The 21,330-nt window shown below is 41.9% G+C and overlaps 1 protein-coding gene across 1 annotated transcript in view; it reads left to right on the forward strand.

Annotated features, from left to right (window-relative positions):
• LOC146830609 (ly6/PLAUR domain-containing protein 2-like) overlaps positions 1 to 13,701 on the forward strand; it is a 63,361-nt gene extending 49,660 nt beyond the window's left edge. The window contains exon 3 of the mRNA XM_085604798.1: positions 13,190 to 13,701. Within this exon, the coding sequence (XP_085460924.1) occupies positions 13,190 to 13,419 (230 nt within the window). The 3' untranslated portion in view covers positions 13,420 to 13,701. The remainder of the gene's footprint in view (positions 1 to 13,189) is intronic.
• Positions 13,702 to 21,330: the final 7,629 nt, after the last annotated feature.

Here is a 21,330-nt window from a genome sequence, read left to right on the forward strand (position 1 = left end):
CACCGGCCCTTGCGGTGGTTAATGCAAATGAGAGGTGAGAATCCCAAGCTGCTGCGGTGGTCCATTGCCCTGCAAGGGATGGACTTTTCGGTTGAGCACCGACCCGGCAATGACCACGCCAACGCGGACTGCCTGTCCCGCTTCTTCCGCCTTGACGAGGAGAATACCCAAGAAGATGGGTGACTCTCTCCGCCTTTGGCTGGGGGGGACGCCTGTTGGACCCGGCCTCGTGGCGTGGTCCTGACTTCCCGGGGGTTGGGCCCGTTCCCCGCCCTAGCCTCCTCGAGCTACCCGTTCGGGCCGCACGAGGTCACCTACACCTCGGGGCTCCGCCATTTTGTCGCCTGCCACGTGACTCTGCACACCAGTCCTCATGACTCCGCTCAACCCGGCCTCGGCCCCAGCAAGGCCCAGACATTCAGGCACCAAGAACTGGCCAGGGGGTGTCACGTGAACACCTCATCGCCCTGGCGGAGGGCGGTATCGATGGGACCCCCAACCGTCTCCACATACCGAGGTGCGATCGGCCTCCATCTCTCCTGGGCCGGGCGCCTCTCCTGCTGGGCGTCTGGCCGCTCCCAACCCGGCCTCTCCGCCCCCCGGGCGCAAGGGTCCGGACATCAAAGGGCTCCAGACCTATATCTGGGGCGACCCCGCCACAGACCGGCAGTTGTATCCCGGAGTCGAGAGCCCTGCTGATTGAATCGCGGCCGACCCTACGGAGAAGAACTCTTGCTTGAAACCACCACGAGCCCTGCAGACTGCGTCGCGGCTTCTTCTTGCTGAAACCTTGAAGCCCCCCGGAACATCGGGGCCCTGCTGACGCTGTCGCGGCCCAACCTCTCTGAAACCTCCCTCGGAGCCCTGCTGACGCCGTCGCGGCTCGAGCTGAGCAGAAACCATCTTGAGAGTCCGGCTGACCTGGTCGCGGCTCCCCACGAACTGAACGCCAGAGCCCTGCTGACACCGTCGCGACTCGACCCCTCCGAGACCCGGAGGTCCTCCAGCTTGAGGATAAGAACGGGGCCCCAGGTACCCTTGTACCAAGCTCCTGCCTAAGACTGTCCCGCTACCCCTTCCCTCCTAAAAGAGACACTGAGACTTTTGCGGATCCCTTGATCCCCTTTTTGTGTAATGTTGAACCCGTAACCTTTTAAAGTGCTGATAAAGAATTGCTCATCTTGAGACAACCTCCTTGAGTCCGGTGTGGTGGTGTTACTGTGCTAGTACATAATAGGAGAAGGATCTCCCAGGAGGCTTCTCTGCAGCGCTCGGCTACTTCGTACATTGTGGGGGCCCCCCCTGAGTGGTCTCGCCGACTCCTCGGGGTCCGCCTTCCAACAGTCCAGCAGTAAAGTTAAATGAGTTAAATAATGCTCTGTTCCGTGGATCTGTATCAGATGTAGTGAAGGTTACTGATGAGATTCAGTTTTGTTACTTTGGTCCAGAACAAGAAAGTGCAGAAAAGGACACAGTAAATGAGGAAAATGAGGAACAGAATGTAGAACTCATTATTACTAAAAATTTTGAGGATGAAATGACAAAATTTACTATCACCTCTAATGAAAGACCAAATATTACTTGTATTTGTTGCCGCAGAAGTCATTATAAAATTCAAACAAGGAATGTTGATCTGTATAAAAAAAGTGAAAATGAAGATAATTATAAGTGGAAGGATTTTGCAACATATATATTTCTTGAAAATTGTATTGAATTGGGTGAAGATCAGCGTATTTGTAAATACTGTTATAACAAGTTCAGGAACACTTAGTCAAGATCCCCTAGGACAACCAATCATAGAAAATGAAGCTGCAGTAGCCATGACTGAAGTAGAAACGGCTATGAATCAAGCACAGGAAGATTCAATCGACTTACTAAATCTGGAACAACAACTGAATGAAGAACAAAAAGAAATTTATGAAGAAGTCACCAAAAAAATTGATCATGGATTACTACATGAAAAGAAAGAGTGCTCATGCACATCATTTGAACCAATCAGGATGTATGTGAGTGGACAAGCTGGAACTGGTAAAAGTTTCTTAATAAAAGTTATCAGAAGCTACCTACAGCAAAAAACAGCTTCAAATTTGTCTTGTGTGGTAACTGCTCCAACTGAGTTAGCAGCCTATAACATAAAAGGAATTACCTTACATCGCTTGCTAATGTTACCAGTGGAGCATGAGAACAAAATAGAATACCACAAGCTAACTGGAGAAGCATGCCTCGAAGTTTCAAGAGTGTTGAAGAAGATGCAAGTTCTCATTATTGATGAGGTGAGCATGGTTTCAAATTTAATGCTTGCCTTTGTGCATTTAAGAATGCAACAAATTCTTAAGAGAGACTGACGTGTTATTTGGAGGTAAACACGTCATAGTTTTTGGAGATCTTTTACAGCTCACTCCAGTTAAAGGACAACCAGTGTTTAATACTGTGACACATGAAGACAAGAAGAAGTCATTAGGAAGCATTGGTAATGCGAATATTTGGTCGTTCTTTGAGTACAAAGAACTCACTACCAATATGAGACAAGCAAACGACGAAGATTATGCAAATATTCTGAAAGATATCAGAATTGGACTACTCACAGAAGTTGGCAAAAAAGCATTACAGAGTCGGTTGCTACATAATTTATTTCCAAATGAAGAAATAGTTGCAGAGAAAATATACCAGAACATTGCAGAAAAAAATACTGTAATCTGCTTAATGCCAACACTACGTGAGTGCTCAATATTCAATGAGGAACTTTTGAAATTGGAAAAGGAAGAGATTAAGAAAATGGAAGCAGAGGACAAAATTCAGCATGAAAGAATTACTTTTACATTAACAGGCAAACTGAAAAATAAATTGGATTCACTAGAGAAGAACATTACCAAAACAGCTGGATTAGAAAAAAGTCTATATGTTTGCATGAATTGTCGAGTGATTTTAAGGAGAAATTTGGATGTAGAAAAAGGTTTAGTGAATGGAGCTATGGGAAGAGTTGTGGGTTTTATTAATTATCAGAAAAAAGAAGGAATTGAATGTTTAAAAATAAAATTTGATCAGATAGAAGAAGTTAAAGACATTTGTCGTTGTTCAGTTCGTTTCATGCTTGTGAAAGACTTATATGTGCGTAGGAAGCAATTTCCATTTTCTCTAGCATATGCTGTAACTATTCACAAGTCTCAAGGATTGACTGTAGATAGTGTTTTTGTAAACATTGGTTCTACTGTATTCAAAGAAGGTATGGCATATGTTGCTTTGTCACGAGTGAAAACATTATCTGGTTTATTTATGATAGACTTTGATGACTCAAAAGTTAGTGCTGATACAAACTGTGTAAAGGAGTATAATAGATTAAGAAGAACCTATGCTCCTCATTTAGGTCAGTATCCTGTGATTGAAAAACATGTTGCTTCTCGGAAAAGGAGATTTGAAAATGTCTGTAATGTGGATGAACAGAACAAAAAAAAAAAAGGACAGTGATGTGATAGCAAGGAAAAAGAAAAAGAACAGTGTTGAAGAGGTTGTTGGTTGCCATTTTGAAAATAGCTCTGGTGTCAACTGCTATGCAAATGTAGTGCTGAATGTTGTATTTTATCTTGAAAAGTTGCTAGAACAGATAATAGTAAATCATGGAAAAAGATTGTGTTCTCTGCTGAGTCTCCTTTTTGAGAAGCTGAGTACTGATAAAACTGAAATAGAAAGTGCTTCTGATGTTAGAAATCTTTTAGATGTATGTTGTGGTTCTACACAGTTTAAAGAAAATGTCCAGCAAGATGCACAGGAATTCTTAATATATATTTTGAGTGTACTAGAAGATGAAGGAGTAGAAGTAGAAAACTTATTTGGTGTCTCTTACAAATGGGAACATTGCTGTGAAAACTGTATGAACACATGTAGTAGTAATGTTGATTCAGAAAGGTTCATATTTTTACCATTACCACAAAGTAAATCAGTGACTTTTAGTAAATTAGTTAAAGATGCCAATCACAACATGGAATGTTCTGAATGTATATCAGACATGTTTTCCACATTATTTTTACAGAAATATGGTCAGTATGTAATTTTAATGATGCAACGTTGTAGAGCTGATGGTTCAAAATTGGAAACTTTAATAAAGAAGTTTACAGGACAACAATTATCAATTTCTGGAAAAACTTTTGTTACAGCTGCAATAATTTTTCATGAAGGACCTACTGTAACTTCTGGGCATTACACAGTTTATCTTAAATGTGAAAAAGGCTGGACACTGTGTAATGATTCCCAATTGATTTTCAAGCAACGTTTGCCTTATGATTTACCCAATTCTTATTTAATTTTTCTGAAACCTAAATTTTGAAAACTAAAAACTGCATCTGAACAAAGAGTTTTTTGGAATTTTAAAGGATTATAATTGAAGATATCACTTAAAAAGGATTTTAAAATTACTATTTGGCCTAAAGGAAAAGTAATAAAAACAATTGTGGACTCCTTTGACAGAAATTATTTTGGCATGTGTGCTTTTGCGACAAGGTTTAAAGACGGTTTGTCTAGAAAATTTTTATTCATCTAGAGAAGTACTTGTAATATATATGTAATATTTCTAACAAGGTATATTTTAGTGAGGAAAGTTTTAGGGCTTTTTTTAAGCAATCTTTCAGATTGTTTTTTTTTTGCCAGCTGTTAAATGATGAATACAATTGTTTTCACTGTTTTAAGTGAAAAATGAAAAATTCTGAAAACAGCAAAAAAAGGGCAAAAAATTGCTTTGTAAAATATGTAAAAACATGTAATGCTTTTTGTAATGTATGATTGAATATTAATACTTTTTTTCTTTTTTTGCAGAACTGGAAAGAAAAAAAAAAAAAAAATCTGTTCCCTTGCAAAATACTTTTTAATTTTTTTTTTCAAAAAAATTTATTTTTTTAAAAAAATAAGTGAAAAATATTAGTATTACTCAATCCTCCCTTTTCATGCTTCCATTTCTTCACCTCTTTTTGTACATTAAATTTAAAAAAAAAAAAAAACCTTGGGTGCGCGCAGGGTGCGCGCACCCCAAAAAAAAATAAAAAAATAAATCCCCCCCAAAAAAATTTTGGGGTTAAGTTTATAAGTGGCTCTTAAAAGAGCCCTTGAGTTAATGGAGGGAAACAGGAAGAGAAAAACGAAAAAAAAGAAAAAACATCTATGGCCTACTGCACTCATGGGCATCAAATTTTCTCTGAATGAGATCAAGACTGGTCTCACACACAGAAATAAGTTTACCGCAATCAGTGCAGCGTGTGGACAACCTCGCAAAACAAGGTGGTCCAAAAAGAGGTGTGGAAGAAGGCAAAGGCACCACTGCAGAAGAAGTGCTCGGCTGAGCTGCTGCAGACGTCGTCGGTTGAGCAGGTGGAGGGTTTGCTCCAGAAGCTCGACGAAAAGTCACTGGATGCATTTTGTCAACATGCCTCAACATAGTGTGAATGCTAAAAGAATACTTCTTGTTAGGATTCCCACGTGACAAGACTTTTTGACAAAGTACACATGTAACTTTAGGTGCATTTACCTTTTTTTGTCCCTCTGGAAAAGTGAAAAACTGCCATATAAAGCTGTCTTTCTGCTTCCTGTTCCTCTGCCTCTCAAGAGTGTCCTGGTCACTGTCTGAAGATGGTTGCTGTTCAGCCATTGTCTCTCAACAACAGAATAGCTCCTTCTCCAAAGGAATCAGAACTAATAATGAGGGGAGTAGGTGTGGTTTGGGAAGAATCTGGAACTGAAAGTACTTCAAACCAATCAAAAGTGATGATTCTTGATCACATGACTTGCCATGAGGGGATTGGGTGTGGTGTTGAAACAATCAGAAACTGAAAGTAATGATAACCAATAAGAAGGGTTGTTTTATTATGCATATACCCGAGGTGCGCGCACTGCGCAAGCTCCGAGCGCGCACCTCGTGATTACGTATGCGCGAACGCGTAGGTGCGCATGTGCATACGTCATATGCGCGTACGTAGCGCGCATACGTTGAACACGCGTATACGCGACCGTTATTGCGCGTAATTTAAGCGTATGCGGAAGTAAACCGCGTGGAGCGCGTAGGACGCACGCACGCATGCGTACATACGTACGCATACGTACTGGGTGCGCGCTCCCAGTGCGCACTATGACGTATATATGCGTACGTAAATAACGTATGACGGTATTCATAAAAAACTTACGAAATTGTACTAGGAGCGCGCTCAGAGCGCGCACCCCAAGAATTTATATAAAAAAAACAAAGTGGAGAAAAATTAATTGCAAAAAATAAAAAAACTGTTCAACTTTAACATATTTGAAACTTTTTTTAAAAAGCAAAAACAAAAAAAGGATACAGATAATATATAAATGGATACATAGGAATTTTATATTTAAAATTAAAAAAAATAATAATTAAATAATTCAAAAATTGGCATTAAAAAAACCGTACAAATTCACTGAAAAAACCAAAGGTTTCACACACGTTATAGTTAGGAATTAGCATTTAAAAAACCTTCAAATTCACTGAAAAAACCATAGGTTTCACACATGTTATAGTTACCTGGACATTTCTCTCATACAAAACCAATGAAATTCCCCCGTTATAGTTAGTTCAGCTAACTATAACTCGCGCCCCCGCAATGCACTGCTGATGACGTCACATATTACATCACTCATGACATGGTCAGTGACATCACTCATGATATCACTGATGACATCTCAAATGACATCATTGATGACATCATCCTTGTGACAGAGTGGCAGACCTCCTCTCACCCTAATATAACCTTTGATACTGTAACGCCCTGAACGTCTCAGGATCGTTTAACAGACACGACAATGAGGACGCAACCACTTGTGAAGGGTTAGTTCTTTTAATGAAGGCAAATAAAATACAAAGAACAAACAAAAGTTATAGTCACTGGAATCCTCCAGGCTAAGTACGTTACCAGCCCACAGCACGGATGGTCCTAACCGTCCTCTGCATATACGCCGATCCCGGCGTATGCCAACAGAGGGCAGAAATGAAATGGCCGACAATGCCAATCGGTAGGCTGTGAGGGGCACGAAGAGTGTTGGGGAGAATCGAGGAGTCAGGGAAACACCCAGCCGGGGTCTCTACCTGAAGGGAGCAGCCGCTCAACCTCTTCCTCAGACTGCACCGGGACGCGGAGTCACCTCCTGGTGATGCGTCACCGATACCCCAATCACAAGCAAGAAGACTGAACCGAGAGCAGCCGCTCGATCGATCCTGTGGACTTCCGAGTCTGTAACGCGGCAAACACCTCCTGGTGTGCGTTACAGCTGGAAGTCCCTGTGTCTCTGGTCGGGCTGGGAGTTACGACTCCAACCAGCAAAAGCGCCACTGCGCTTGGACTCAGCCGAGTCAAAAAGCGAAGCTCAATGGTTGACCGGTAGAGCTTCCGGGTCCTTCACAGGTGACGATGGGGCAAGACACGGCCCAGGGAGTAACGACTCGACCTACCTCCGTTCTTGCCTTACTGGAGCACCACTCCGGAACACTGCTCTTCACGAAGCAGGTACGTCGGTGTAAACACAATATCCGACAGCCTTGTACCTCCCGGTTCCTCCCTTTATAGGGCGTGTTTTCCTTGAGTTATGTAACAGCTCTCCTGTTTACATAAGGGCGTGTTTCCCTTGAGTTATGTAACAGCTCTCCTGTTTACATAAGGGCGTGTTTCCCTTGAGTTATGTAACAGCTCTCCTGTTTACATAAGGGCGTGTTTCCCTTGAGTTATGTAACAGCTCTCCTGTTTACATAAGGGCGTGTTTCCCTTGTATGACAGGAATTCTTGACAGTACATCCTCCCTCTCAGCGGCTCCCCACGGGTCCAGCGCTGGCAGGAAAACGCCGATGGAACAAGGAGACCAAGCGCGGAGCATGAACCCCTTCAGCCGGTTCCCATGAATGCTCCTCCGGGCCATAGCCTTTCCACGCAACCAGGTACCACAGCTTCCCCCTGCGCCATTTGGACGCCCGTATGCCCGACACTTCATACTCCACCTCCGACTCCACGCATACCGGCCTAGGTGTCCCAGACGGCTTGGAGGGTGCTGGTTTGAGCAATGATACATGAAAGACAGGGTGTATCCGCAATGACTGGGGCAAGCACACCTTCACGTTCACGGGACCCATACACTTGGTAATTCAATAGGGGCCCATGTACTTGGGATGGAACACACTGTTCTTTCGAAACCTCATGTTTCTTGTGGATATCCAGACGTAGTCTCCAGTGCGGTACAGTGGCCCGGGCCTTCTCTTCCTATCTGCCGCAGCCTTGTATCTTCTCTTGGCCTCTATTAGGACAGCCCTTGAGCGCATCAACGTGTCTTTTATGTGTGCCACCCTGTCCGCTGTGGCAGGAATCCTGTCCTCTCTGAACGGATGTAGAAATGGCAAGAACCTGGGATGTTGGCCATAGTTGCTATAGAACGGAGATGACTGTGTGGAGCTGTGAGTGGCGTTGTTATAGGCGATCTCTGCAACCCATAGCAAGTCGACCCATTCTTCCCTGCCCTGGTCCACAAAACATCGCAGATACTGTTTGAGCGTTTGGTTCAGGCGCTCGGTTTGGCCGTCCGTTTGAGGGTGGTAGCTGGTGGACAGGGCGGTCTTAACATGCAGCGCAGTGCACCAAGTCTTCCAGAATTGCGCAGTAAACTGCGACCCCCGGTCCGACACGATCACCCCAGGTAATCCATGCAGTCGTACCACATTCTTTAGGAGTAGTGACGCCAATTCCCCGGCCGTAGGGACTCTCTTGCAGGGGATGAAGTGCCCCATTTTCGTCAAGTAATCTTTGTAACGCCCTGAACGTCTCAGGATCGTTTAACAGACACGACAATGAGGACGCAACCACTTGTGAAGGGTTAGTTCTTTTAATGAAGGCAAATAAAATACAAAGAACAAACAAAAGTTATAGTCACTGGAATCCTCCAGGCTAAGTACGTTACCAGCCCACAGCACGGATGGTCCTAACCGTCCTCTGCATATACGCCGATCCCGGCGTATGCCAACAGAGGGCAGAAATGAAATGGCCGACAATGCCAATCGGTAGGCTGTGAGGGGCACGAAGAGTGTTGGGGAGAATCGAGGAGTCAGGGAAACACCCAGCCGGGGTCTCTACCTGAAGGGAGCAGCCGCTCAACCTCTTCCTCAGACTGCACCGGGACGCGGAGTCACCTCCTGGTGATGCGTCATCGATACCCCAATCACAAGCAAGAAGACTGAACCGAGAGCAGCCGCTCGATCGATCCTGTGGACTTCCGAGTCTGTAACGCGGCAAACACCTCCTGGTGTGCGTTACAGCTGGCAGTCCCTGTGTCTCTGGTCGGGCTGGGAGTTACGACTCCAACCAGCAAAAGCGCCACTGCGCTTGGACTCAGCCGAGTCAAAAAGCGAAGCTCAATGGTTGACCGGTAGAGCTTCCGGGTCCTTCACAGGTGACGATGGGGCAAGACACGGCCCAGGGAGTAACGACTCGTCCTACCTCCGTTCTTGCCTTACTGGAGCACCACTCCGGAACACTGCTCTTCACGAAGCAGGTACGTCGGTGTAAACACAATATCCGACAGCCTTGTACCTCCCGGTTCCTCCCTTTATAGGGCGTGTTTTCCTTGAGTTATGTAACAGCTCTCCTGTTTACATAAGGGCGTGTTTCCCTTGAGTTATGTAACAGCTCTCCTGTTTACATAAGGGCGTGTTTCCCTTGAGTTATGTAACAGCTCTCCTGTTTACATAAGGGCGTGTTTCCCTTGTATGACAGGAATTCTTGACAGATACACACATTCAAAAATAGTGACTAAAATTTTCAAAAAAATGGACATACCAATACTAGTTACAACAACCTCTTCAGTAATTCTAAGATCCACATACACATCCACTCATTCACCAACAGTCCTGTACAGTCACTCATACATGTACTCACTCATCATATGTACTCATACACCTATACATCCTGTTACACAATGCCTCTCATCCACAGAGTTACTGACACATATAGTCACTCATGAAAATAAAGAAACAAACATACATTTATTTGCATATACAGTTATACACACACCACCACACTTACTTCTATGGGAACTTACACATACTTAGTCTTTTAAACAATCACTTATAGAAACACATACTTATTCATACAGGAACTCTTTCAATCTCTCACTCTCACATATACTCAGTTATATACACCAATAGTCACATATACTAGTTTAAAACATATGTAGTTACTCATAGAGACACTATTGAGACAGTCATTCACTCACTAACACACCCATACACACACTCATCCACCCATACAGTCCTGCAGACATGCTGTCTTCAACACATACAAACAGTGAGTCACTCATTCATGCACCTATGCACTACGTAATACCCCCCACCGAACCATACATACACTCACACTGATACTAAAAAAACCAACTAATAACCTATATAAACACCCATGTAGCTACTCACCAACCCATGCAGCCACTTATACACAAAGTGAGAGACTGATACAGATATTTACATATTTAAACATTACTCACTAAGCCATGTATTCACTAAGATACACTTAATCAGTCAGTTATACAATCAATTTTTCAAAAACAAATCATCCATTTAGACACTAATATACCCATTTATTCTTCCATCGACCTTGAGATATACATATATAAAACATATTTAATTTTCAGAAAAACACACATTCACTGGATGATGTCATCAGTGATGTCATTTGAGATGTCATCAGTGATGTCATGAGTGACGTCACTGACCATGTCATGAGTGATGTAATATGTGACGTCATCAGCAGTGCATTGCGGGGGCGCGAGTTATAGTTAGCTGAACTAACTATAACGGGGGAATTTCATTGGTTTTGTATGAGAGAAATGTCCAGGTAACTATAACATGTGTGAAACCTATGGTTTTTTCAGTGAATATATATATACATATGTATGTTTATATATATATATTTATATCAACACACCCCTTACTCACAACATATGATAGCACACACACGAGGGCTGTGAGTTTACAGCTTCTTTATTAGTTAGGGCCTCCCACGACCCAGTAGCTAGGAGAGACGCATTTCCGCTGTCACAAGCAACCTTTGTTAATCTATCTATCTATCTATCTATCTATCTATCTATCTATCTATCTATCTATCTATCTATCTATCTATCTATCTATCTATCTATCTATCTATCTATCTATCTATCTATCTATCTATCTATCTATCTATCTATCTATCTATCTATCTATCTATCTATCTATCTATCTATCTATCTATCTATCTATCTATCTATCTGTCTGTCTGTCTGTCTGTCTATCTATCTATCTATCTATCTATCTATCTATCTATCTATCTACATATATGATGGATAGATAGATATATTTGTATATATATTCACAAACCTTCAATTCCTTAAATTGTTACTATAGGTTCCTCTTGATGTATAAATTGAACTGCCATCTAACAGAAAATATTAAAGCGTTCACGCTGAACAATAGAACAATAAATCTTTGAGTTTTCCAAGTAGAATACCAAAAGTGTGATATATGAATTATATGCCCTTGCAATCACAAGCATCACAGAGAATCAGTCAAGAATTTGATGCAACACCAAGACTATACTACTAGTAGAGCACTATATCGGCAAAAATGTAATATCGGCAACATCATATTGTGGGTTTTCCCAGGCAGTAACCTGAATAGGTGAGGTGTTTTACAAAAGAAGCCGAAATGTACTTGAAATTGGCCTCGAGGCAGGGGCTCAATGAACATTCCAAAACCCAAAACATCACAGAAACATCAAAGTTTAGTACAACAATAGACACCAAGTACAGTTTTTAATGTACATACCACACAGGTGTGGGTGGTGAAGATATATTATGCATGGCTCCCCCATAACTTATCTATCCCTGCACTTTTGATCTTAACAGGGCGAGAATTAGAGAAAACCACGTGAAACATAAAAGTGTATATAACTGTGAAAAAAGGGATGTTTTTCACCTCGGGGTTTCTCAGTGACGTTGTTCATTTGATGTGTCCCTGAGGATCTCTTGGCTTGTATTCACCATTACAAATCTATTATTCTGTACATGCACAAGCTTTCCTAGAGATTTCTTGCTACCACCAGAAAATAAACTAATGTAGGGGAAGTTTCATCTTGTGAGGCTTGCCTTGGTTATATGGGGCAAGCATTCAGCTCTTTGAACTGAAGTGGAGATATGTTACAACTGCTACTCATGATCGCGTAGGAAAGTGGGTGGAAACCCTCACAGCCATTACCTGACCCACTGATCTCCTATTGAACCCCACAGGCAACATTTATACTTCTATTTCCCTCTCCTCACCCGTGTGAGGTTCACATCTCCAATGCTGTGTCCCTGCACCACCCTGACCACTCCTTTCTCTCCCATGACAGCTTGTTCTCCATGCCTTGCCTCTGCCTAGCTGAAACCCTTTACCTGGTAATTGCAGCGAGGCTTGCTGCAGGATACCCTTACTGCTGATAGACTGGACATGTTAAACTTCACCTCTAGTGAAGTCAAGAACTTTTGCAAAAACAAAGTTGCCCACCTTCAGAATCAAAGTATATAATATTGCGGACTCCTACGCAAGAGCATAGTCAGAAAACTTCAGGTGGTTTAGATATATGCCAGGCTTTAATATCTTCTATCTTGCTAGTTTTTAAAATTCCATCTTTGTAGATTTGTTTCCAGTGCACGGTAGCTCAACATAGTCCTGTTTCTCCACTTCCATTGCTTAAGACATACAAACTCATTGGGAGAATCCGCCGTTGAGATTTAATTGTATGCACACAACAATTTCAGTTTTGAAAATGTGTAAATCCTAAATCTGTAAATCAAGAATTGCATTTAACAATGGCAAATTTAATTTATGACACTTCAAAGTAACTCAAGTGTGCAAAAGGTTATATGAATAAGGCCCAAATTCAGTTTTCATTGGTGTACATATTAAACATTTGCTTTACATTTACATACAATCACAAATAATGGCAGCATACTGATATAGTTCCAATAAATTTTGCATAAAGTTATTTTAATCGCTCAGTAGATGATAATGAAATGTAGTAAATTATTGATCTTAAAAAAATCTGACAAACCTCATTGTTTCACAATCAGATATTTAAACTGTGTGAACAGATATCATATTTTGGAGTTAAGCTGAGCTTTTAATGGAGTGAAATTTCTTTTGCAGTTTATCCATATCCGGGAAATGGGAATGTTGTCAAAGGATGTGTTAAAAAATGCAAACCATCGGATGATAGCATTGGACTAGAGCATCCCACTTTCTGCTGCAATTACGATCTTTGCAATCGAGCTGGTATCAATGACACAATGGATGATGCAAACAGCAAGGAAATCAGCTATGTTCTTTTGACTGCGTCCGCCGGATTGCTCAGTGTGCTGCACCAGACAGGACTCTAGTCGCTTTGCACCTCCTAAGTGGACTTTGCTATTTCAAGATGGTCGCTGCATGGAAGGAAAGCAGCAGAATGTGGAAGACATGCACATACTGGAAAGAACAGAGCACAACTTCCCCACTGGCACTGGCTCAGAACTCCAGTACATGGTGGTGATAAAGGCAAGATTTCATCTTGTCAAGATCTCTCTTCGGATTCTTCTCATCTTCTAGTTTTTGATGCAAAACTGTGACAATTCCCTCAAGTCTGGTGCTGTCTAATAATGTATATTAAATGACTATTCCTACATTGTATCTCATTTAAGCATGAAATTCAGTCACGGTGAATGAAGTAAAAGTGAATTGTTTTTGCACCATAAAAAAGAATACTGGGCCATATGTGCAGACACATTTTCCAATGCAAATAGAGTGAGTAAAACCCTTTGATACACCTATCCCACAGTTTCTTAAAAATGTTATATTTTGCATATAGAATTTACCATAAGTTGTATAAATTCACAGCACTTGGAAATCTAGATATTGTTCTGTGAAAAGGTCAACACAATAAATGAATAACTGTAAATACCCAGAATAGTAAAAAGTCATGGGTTCGCCTTTGTATCGTACGCTGACGATACACAAATAATCGTCTCTGTAAGTGGATCCCATAACACCACTGCAAGTAGCTTTCAAGACTGCATGAGTCACATCGGGAACTAGACGTTAGACAATTGTGTGAAACTAAACTCTTCTAAAACAGAGGTCCGACTCTTTATCAATAATCCCCACATTTGGACCAACAGCTGGTGGCCCGTTCAGCTCGGACCACTACCCACACCTGTCTCAAAATCAAAAAATCTGGGAGTTATCATGGATAATAAACTAACCTTTGAGGCTCAAATTAACTCCACTAACTCCAACTGCCATCTTATATTAAAAATCCTGCGGAGGGTCTTAGCCTTAATTCCGTTGGAACTCAGGAAAACAGTTATATCCGTCCTGATATTGTCAAGACTGGACTGCTGTAACGCCCCACTTACCAGCGCAAAAAAAATGTAGCATCCAAAAATTGCAGATTGTACAAAATACCGCAGCCAGGGTCCTCCTTGAAATCTCTAAATCTGAGTCTGTAACAGCCATTCTTCCCCAGTTACAATGGCTGACGGTAGCAAAGCGGATTCAATTTAAATCCCTTTGCATTGTATTTAAAGCACTTAACCAAATGGGTCCTACACAACAAGCAAGCTATCTAAAACCATATGTGCCAGCCAGACCGTTAAAATGAGCAGAACTTAGGAATTTGACTGTTTCCAGGATAAAAAAGACCAAGTGGGGCGGAAAGAGTTTTGCAACCACCACTGCAAAGCTCTGGAACTCCCTGCCAATCTCTCTGAAGAGTGAGACAAACTTCAGGAAGAAATTATTATTCCGTCACCCAGGTGTCTGCATGTGTTTCAGGTAGCGCCTAGACACCTCATGGTACTGTTACCCCTTACTCATCTATAATTCATTCATATACACATACAGTGAATAGTAGTCTTCCAAAAGCTTCTAATCTCTGGTATTTCTTCAGCAAAAGTTTAGTGAATCTCAGCATAAGTCCCTTGTGATGAATAAGGCTTTTACCATACGACTGACACAGTCATAGTGCACGGTAAAGAAGTGCAGTACAACAATATTTACCTCATTATTTCAAGTAATACAATGCCTTCAATAGATTGGTGGGGCTAGCGTCCACCTATATGAAGAATCGTCATTAGCATTCGAAAATCAGTTGCCGGAATGTGAAATAAGGGTGTGCAAAATTGCATTTTTGTGAAATTTCACATTTTACATTTTTAGACACAAATGCACAAAATTCAGCGAACTGTGCTGGGAGGTAGCAGTGTGCTCCCATCCCCCTTCTGTTACAAAATTCAGTTACTGGCATCTGGCATGAAAAGTTAACAGATGATTATACCTCACTGTAGGAGATGGGTTCTACCTCTTTAAGCCCCCTGGATTTTTTGATTTTGACTACATGATTTTTCGACTTTTACTATGAGTGAGTCTCATAGTCTCTCATTCAATGTAAATTCTATAGAAATAGGCTGCATGTGGCTTTTGGGATAAGACTGCTGCAGAGCTGCTAGAGTAAGAGGCTCTGGGTTTGTTACGCATGAATACGCTTGTGTGCTCACATGTGTGGGATGAGCACGTGAGACTATTGTCTAGCTCAGCCCAGTATCTCTGCACAGGCATCCTGTTGCAGAAGTTACTTTTCAAAGCAGTCTTTCCCCCACTTAGGCTTACAGGTTCCAGTGAGGTATCAATCATAGGGATAAATGTACACAGAGTTCAGATCCACTGTCATTTTTCTGATAACTGTACTTCTTGTGGCACTTTGAGAATCGACATACTTTCCTGCCTCAGTCATAATCAGTTTCCATGCTTCTGTCCTCCTACTGAACCCAGTTAATTATTATGCTTTCCAGCAAGAGGATCAAAGGCCTTCCCACACAATAGAGGCATTATCAGTGCTTGGCCCAGTTCCCTGGCAAAGGAAGAGGTGAGGACACAATTTGCATATGCTTATTAACTCTTCACACTTCACTGGCCTGTCCAAGCCCTCAGAAACAAAAGATCAAGGCCAGACCTCTATAGCCAAACAAAGAAGGGGGCTTCTCTTTGAGGCTGGGGTGGAAATGGAACAGGCTGCAGTGACTGGGGCTGTTCGATTGTTTTAAAGCATTCCTAGAGTTAAAGCTTTTTCCAATAAGCTCTGGAGTGTGGGGCGCCCTGTTGGTTGGTGCAGTAGCAGTGCAGTAAAGGTAGAAATAAGAATGTAAGATACATGTTATTCATTTTAATGCATTACTGACCATGGTAATACTTTACAATGCAAGGTTTTCCCCATTGATTTTGGGTTCAGGAAAGTTAACGATGTGACATATCCTGAGGGTGTCACACACAGTATTTCCATCTACCTGATTGAATATATTTGTAATGAATGCATAGTATTGAGTAGTGTGCGTGAAATAAAGTTCCTTTTCCTTATTAGAAGAAAAGGCCCTGACTGGACAATTTTTTATTTAGGGTTGTGTACCAGCAAGCTTGGGTTACTAGTCCACACCTTTTGAAATGCTGTGATGTTGGGGTGGGCTTAAACAGAATTGTTTCCATTAGAGGGACCGCTTACCATACTGTCCTTTGAACTCCAGCATTTCAAAAACTAGGCCTGTATGAGGAGGGAACTTCTATACAGGTTAAGGGACTGTAACAAGCACCTTTACCACACCATAGAATGGGACAAAGGGGTGGAGCGTTTGTCTTGGGTTAACTGAGCCTTAGCAAACTCCCACCTTGTGCTCTTTATTTGTGCCAGCCTTGGAGTATGAGGCCGTTTGGCTACTAGAAATCCTGAGTTGCCAAGCATGGGCTCAGTGGTATGGGGGCCCACAGAGTGAGGCGGAAGGCAACAGAGTGTGCCTACAGGGAGACTTAGTAAGTTTCACAGGGGGCTCCGCAGGATCCCTTAGTTGCTTTCCATCTTGACAGCTTGGAGGCTAGAAAGTGGCACAAGGTGGCCCAGTGGCACTGTGGTGCTTGAGAGGCCCCTTTCCTATAATTTGTGGTGTTAATTCGGCAACTGAAGAAGCCAAAGATTGACATATTTTGTGCCACGCTAAATTCTGCAGCTCCCACTGCTACCCTTTGTTCCACACTTTGTTCAAAGCAAGTTGCTGAACACCCCTCCAGCTGACCATAAGTACAGCAATGACAGAGATATTTAGACAACAGCAACACCCAGCTACAAGCTATGTACAGCATCCAGCAATGCACTGCAGGGCGCTGCGTGGAGCGCTCCTTCCACCTCAGAATATGGCAAGTATCTGGTATTCTCGGAGCACTGCTCTCAGCACTGCTGTTGGTACTGATCTTGCCAAAGATGAAGCAATTACTTGCAATATCTCATATCAATTGAGGCACTTATCTGCCTTTTACACTCCCAATATGGCACCACTCTACTGTGCCATCAGACATTGCCGTAATGTATGGAGTGTTCGGTACCTTTAACAACTTGTTATGAGTGATCGAGCTCCTGCTTTGTGGAGTGAGCTTACTTGTCAAAAGTAAATGCATTTCCTTTTAAGTTACTGATGTATGGCCCGTGCTGCCGTCCTGCATCGGTTGCTGAAGCTTCGTTGGGCATCCGATGCATGAGGACAGGTTGATTGTGGGCTCCTTATTTATTACCTTGTACTTATCTCTGTCTGGCTCCCAAATTTTTCTATGTAACATTTGGCAATGATTTATCAAGAAATTTGAGACTTTTGAAAAATTGGAACCTACAGCGTACTCCAGATAAACCACGGTATCATTGGTATAATTTCTCTCATCAAAGCCGTTACCCGGTGAGTGCTTCTCCTGTATTCGTGGATCCCACACAGCCCAGGGCAACTTTTTTGGCTATTTCAAACCCACTTCCACATTTTGGGTCAGTGTGCTCAATTGTTTCATCAACACAGGTAAGCCACTGAGTAAGCACCCTTGTGTATGCGCTTGATATAATTTCTTCAGTGTAAATGCCTGCCCTACAAGTAAATACTTAGCTGAACAAGCATATGTCCTCCTGGCACTAACTTTACTTGGCTGATCTTTCTCTGCTTTAATTATCGATGCTGTGCCAACACGCTCATATTTCAATGCTTGGGATATGTCAAGTTCACAGCAATGTTTCTTCATAACTTGAGTACTTGGAAACTCTTATTGGCTTGTCAGAACTGTGTAATTACCCATATCAACTTCTCATTGGATAGTGGCATCTTAAACAATTGTTTTCAATGGCTTCTAACAATTTAGCTCCAATATCACCATTGCTTCAACTTCCTGGCAAGCCTTTAATTAAGTGGAACGCTTGGTTAAGATCTTTTGAGAACTATTTAATCACAGTTTGAACAGATGGCTACGAACCTAAAAGAAAGGTAGCTATTTTGCTTAGTCATTTGGGAAATGAAGGGCAGCAAGTTTTTAATAATTCGCCTCCAGCTGATTCCATATCTGGACAATCCAGAGATTCTAATGATTATTCTGAAGTGATTACAAAACTTAGCGTCAAATTCTCAGAAAAACCTAGCGTTCTATTGGAGGGATTTAATTTTTTCAAGAAGAAACAAACAACTGACAAAGCTGTTGAAGAATTGTTATCAGGATTAAGGGCATTAGCTGCTACATGCAATTATGGATCGTCCATTGATATATACATTCAAGAGCAGTTTGTGTGTAGCTGCTTTATCAAAATGATACATGAAGGGCTATTCAGTTCCAGAGACCCTCTGTTATCAGAGGTTGTTGATCTGGCCAAAAGAATGGAACATTCAATAATCTCCAGTCGCATGATGGTTCAAGAATTCAGACATCCTCTCCAATTGTTCATGCTGAGGGGTATTCTGATCATATTGATGCTGAAAAAATTAAGGGCAAAAGGCCAGATGTCCGACCCTTGCATTTAGTGCCTCGCAATTTGCGACTCATTGCGAGTCGCAAATTGCAAGGCGCTAAATGAAATGTACAACAGTGTTAATACACTGTTTTGCAATTCCCAATGGGGTCACAAATTGCGAGGCTCATTAATATAAATGAGCCTCTCGATATTTGCGAGCCCATTGGGATTGGCCCAGGGATGGTGGCCTTGCTGGGCTCAGCAGACCACCATGTCTGGGGCTGCTTTTTGATAAAGCAGCTTTTTTTTAAAAATGCAGCCTGTTTTCCTTAAAGGAAAACGGGATGCAAAATTGTTTCATTTATTAAGGGCAGGCAGTCACAAAGTGGAAGGGGTCCCCTGGTCACCCCCTTCGAATTGTGAATGCATTACCACCCTCTTGAAGAGGGTGATCATTTGCAAGTGTTTTGCGACCGCAATTGTGGTCACAAAAAATTCACACATAGCATTGCGGTTGCAATTAGGAAGGGAACGCCCCTTCCTAATTGCGACTCGCAATTCCTAAATAGCGAGTTGCAAATAAATTGCTATTCGCTATTTAGAAATTGTGCATAGCCAGAAGTGATTTTCCATGAGCAAATGGGTTCGCAAACCCGTTTGTGCATGCAAAATCACGTCGTACATCCGGCCCAAAGTCTTTAAGAATGTTCAACATAATACTAACACTTTTTGTTTCAGGTGCAGATCTAAATCCCATTTAAGACATTATATGCAATGTACAGTAGGTAAATTATGCAATAAGTGCAAGAAAGAAGGTCATTTTCACAGTGTTTGCAGATCTGGTAAACATCAGTGTTGATTTAAATGAAGGGGACTCTCCTGTGGTTCTATCAAATATGGTCCTTAATCTGGAGATGGACTCCCTATCTACTAACAAAGTTAATGAACCCCTATGTCAGGTAACTCTAGGTTCCATAATAACTCTTAACATGATGTGGGACTCAGGTGCACCTATTACTATCATATCTGATACTTTATTTGACCAAAAGTGGGGTCTGATATTATCCTGAGCACACCGGACATACATTCCAAAGCTTATGGTGGTCAGGATATCAATATGGTTGGGTTCTACATAGACACTGTCTTGCCTTGTCAGTTCAATGTCAAGCGAAAATCTACATTCAAGTCAAGGGCAGACATATAGTTGGCTGGGAGGATCTTTCAAAACTTGGTCATATGCTTTTACCTAGTGCTGATCCACTAGTCAGGGTAGCAAATGTTTCTGTACTCACTATTGATGATTTTAATCCTACTGAAGGTATTGTTGAAAGATTTCCTGAAATTGATTCCGGTAAGATTGGGCTTATCCACAGATACGGGCACCCAATTAAGTTGAAAAGGCATGCTTGTGTTACACAAAAAGCCAGACATGTTCCCTTAAGTGATACAGCTGAATTGAAAAAGCTATTAGAGAAGTTAGTTGGAGATGGCATTATCAAACCCATTGACAACTCTGTATGGGTAAGTCCCTTTGTAATTGTGCACAAAAAGGGTGGTGAGATTTGTTTTTTTGTGTTGATCTGCGCAGTCTCATCAGGAACATTGTGGTTAATTGCCAACCTCTGTCCAAGGTTCAAGACTTACCTGCCAGCATTGGAGACTCTACATTTTTCATATTTTTGGATCTCCAATCAACTTTTCACCAGATCCCATTAGATGAAAGGTCCCAAGATTGTATCACCTTTGTAACTCCTTTCAGAGCATTTAAGTTTTGCAGACTGCCTTTAGGGTACAAGCATTTAAAGATGGTTTGCTGATTTTTGCAAAATCTTTACCTGAACATATCCACACTCTTTAAACAGTTTTCAATAATTGTTAAGAGTTTGGTATCACTTTTCACACAGATAAATGTAAATAGTTAGCAGATAACATTGTCTACAAAGTACGCTCTGTCTCAAGTTGGATTGGGGCTGTGATTTCACAGTTATGTTAGGACAAAGAAACATCATTGCCTTTGCCTCCCACTCTCTCAGTAGTGCGGAAGCCAATTACTGCACCATTGAGCTAGAGCAATTGGCATACTGTTTGGCCATAGAAAGGTTCAAGACTTTCAATTGGGTGTCCCAATTTGATGTATTCACAGACCACAAACCAATGCTCTGCCTGCAGGAGGTTCTGCTGCATATTTGAAAATAATACCAATAAATGTTTGCACAAACTATTCACTGGCAGCTACTTACCAACCAGTGGCTTGTCGTGGAAGGGTTTGAGCCTAGTCATTTATAAATGAAAATACCCCCATGGTTGTTGTAGTGTTAAAGACTATGATGTAGTGAAGAAGATATTTATATAGCTGAAATAAGAGTTGTTTGAAGTGGCACATAATGTGTGGGGTAATCCAGTTATCTCAACGTGTCTCCACTGAAGCGGGTGGTGCATTGACCGTTATCCCTCCAAAGTCTAAGGGAGACCGAGTTCTACACAGGCATGCTTTAGTTTTTCAGATCTACACAAA

The sequence above is a fragment of the Triturus cristatus genome, chromosome 5_1 (assembly GCF_964204655.1).
Source record: "Triturus cristatus chromosome 5_1, aTriCri1.1, whole genome shotgun sequence".
Lineage (NCBI taxonomy): Eukaryota > Metazoa > Chordata > Amphibia > Caudata > Salamandridae > Triturus > Triturus cristatus.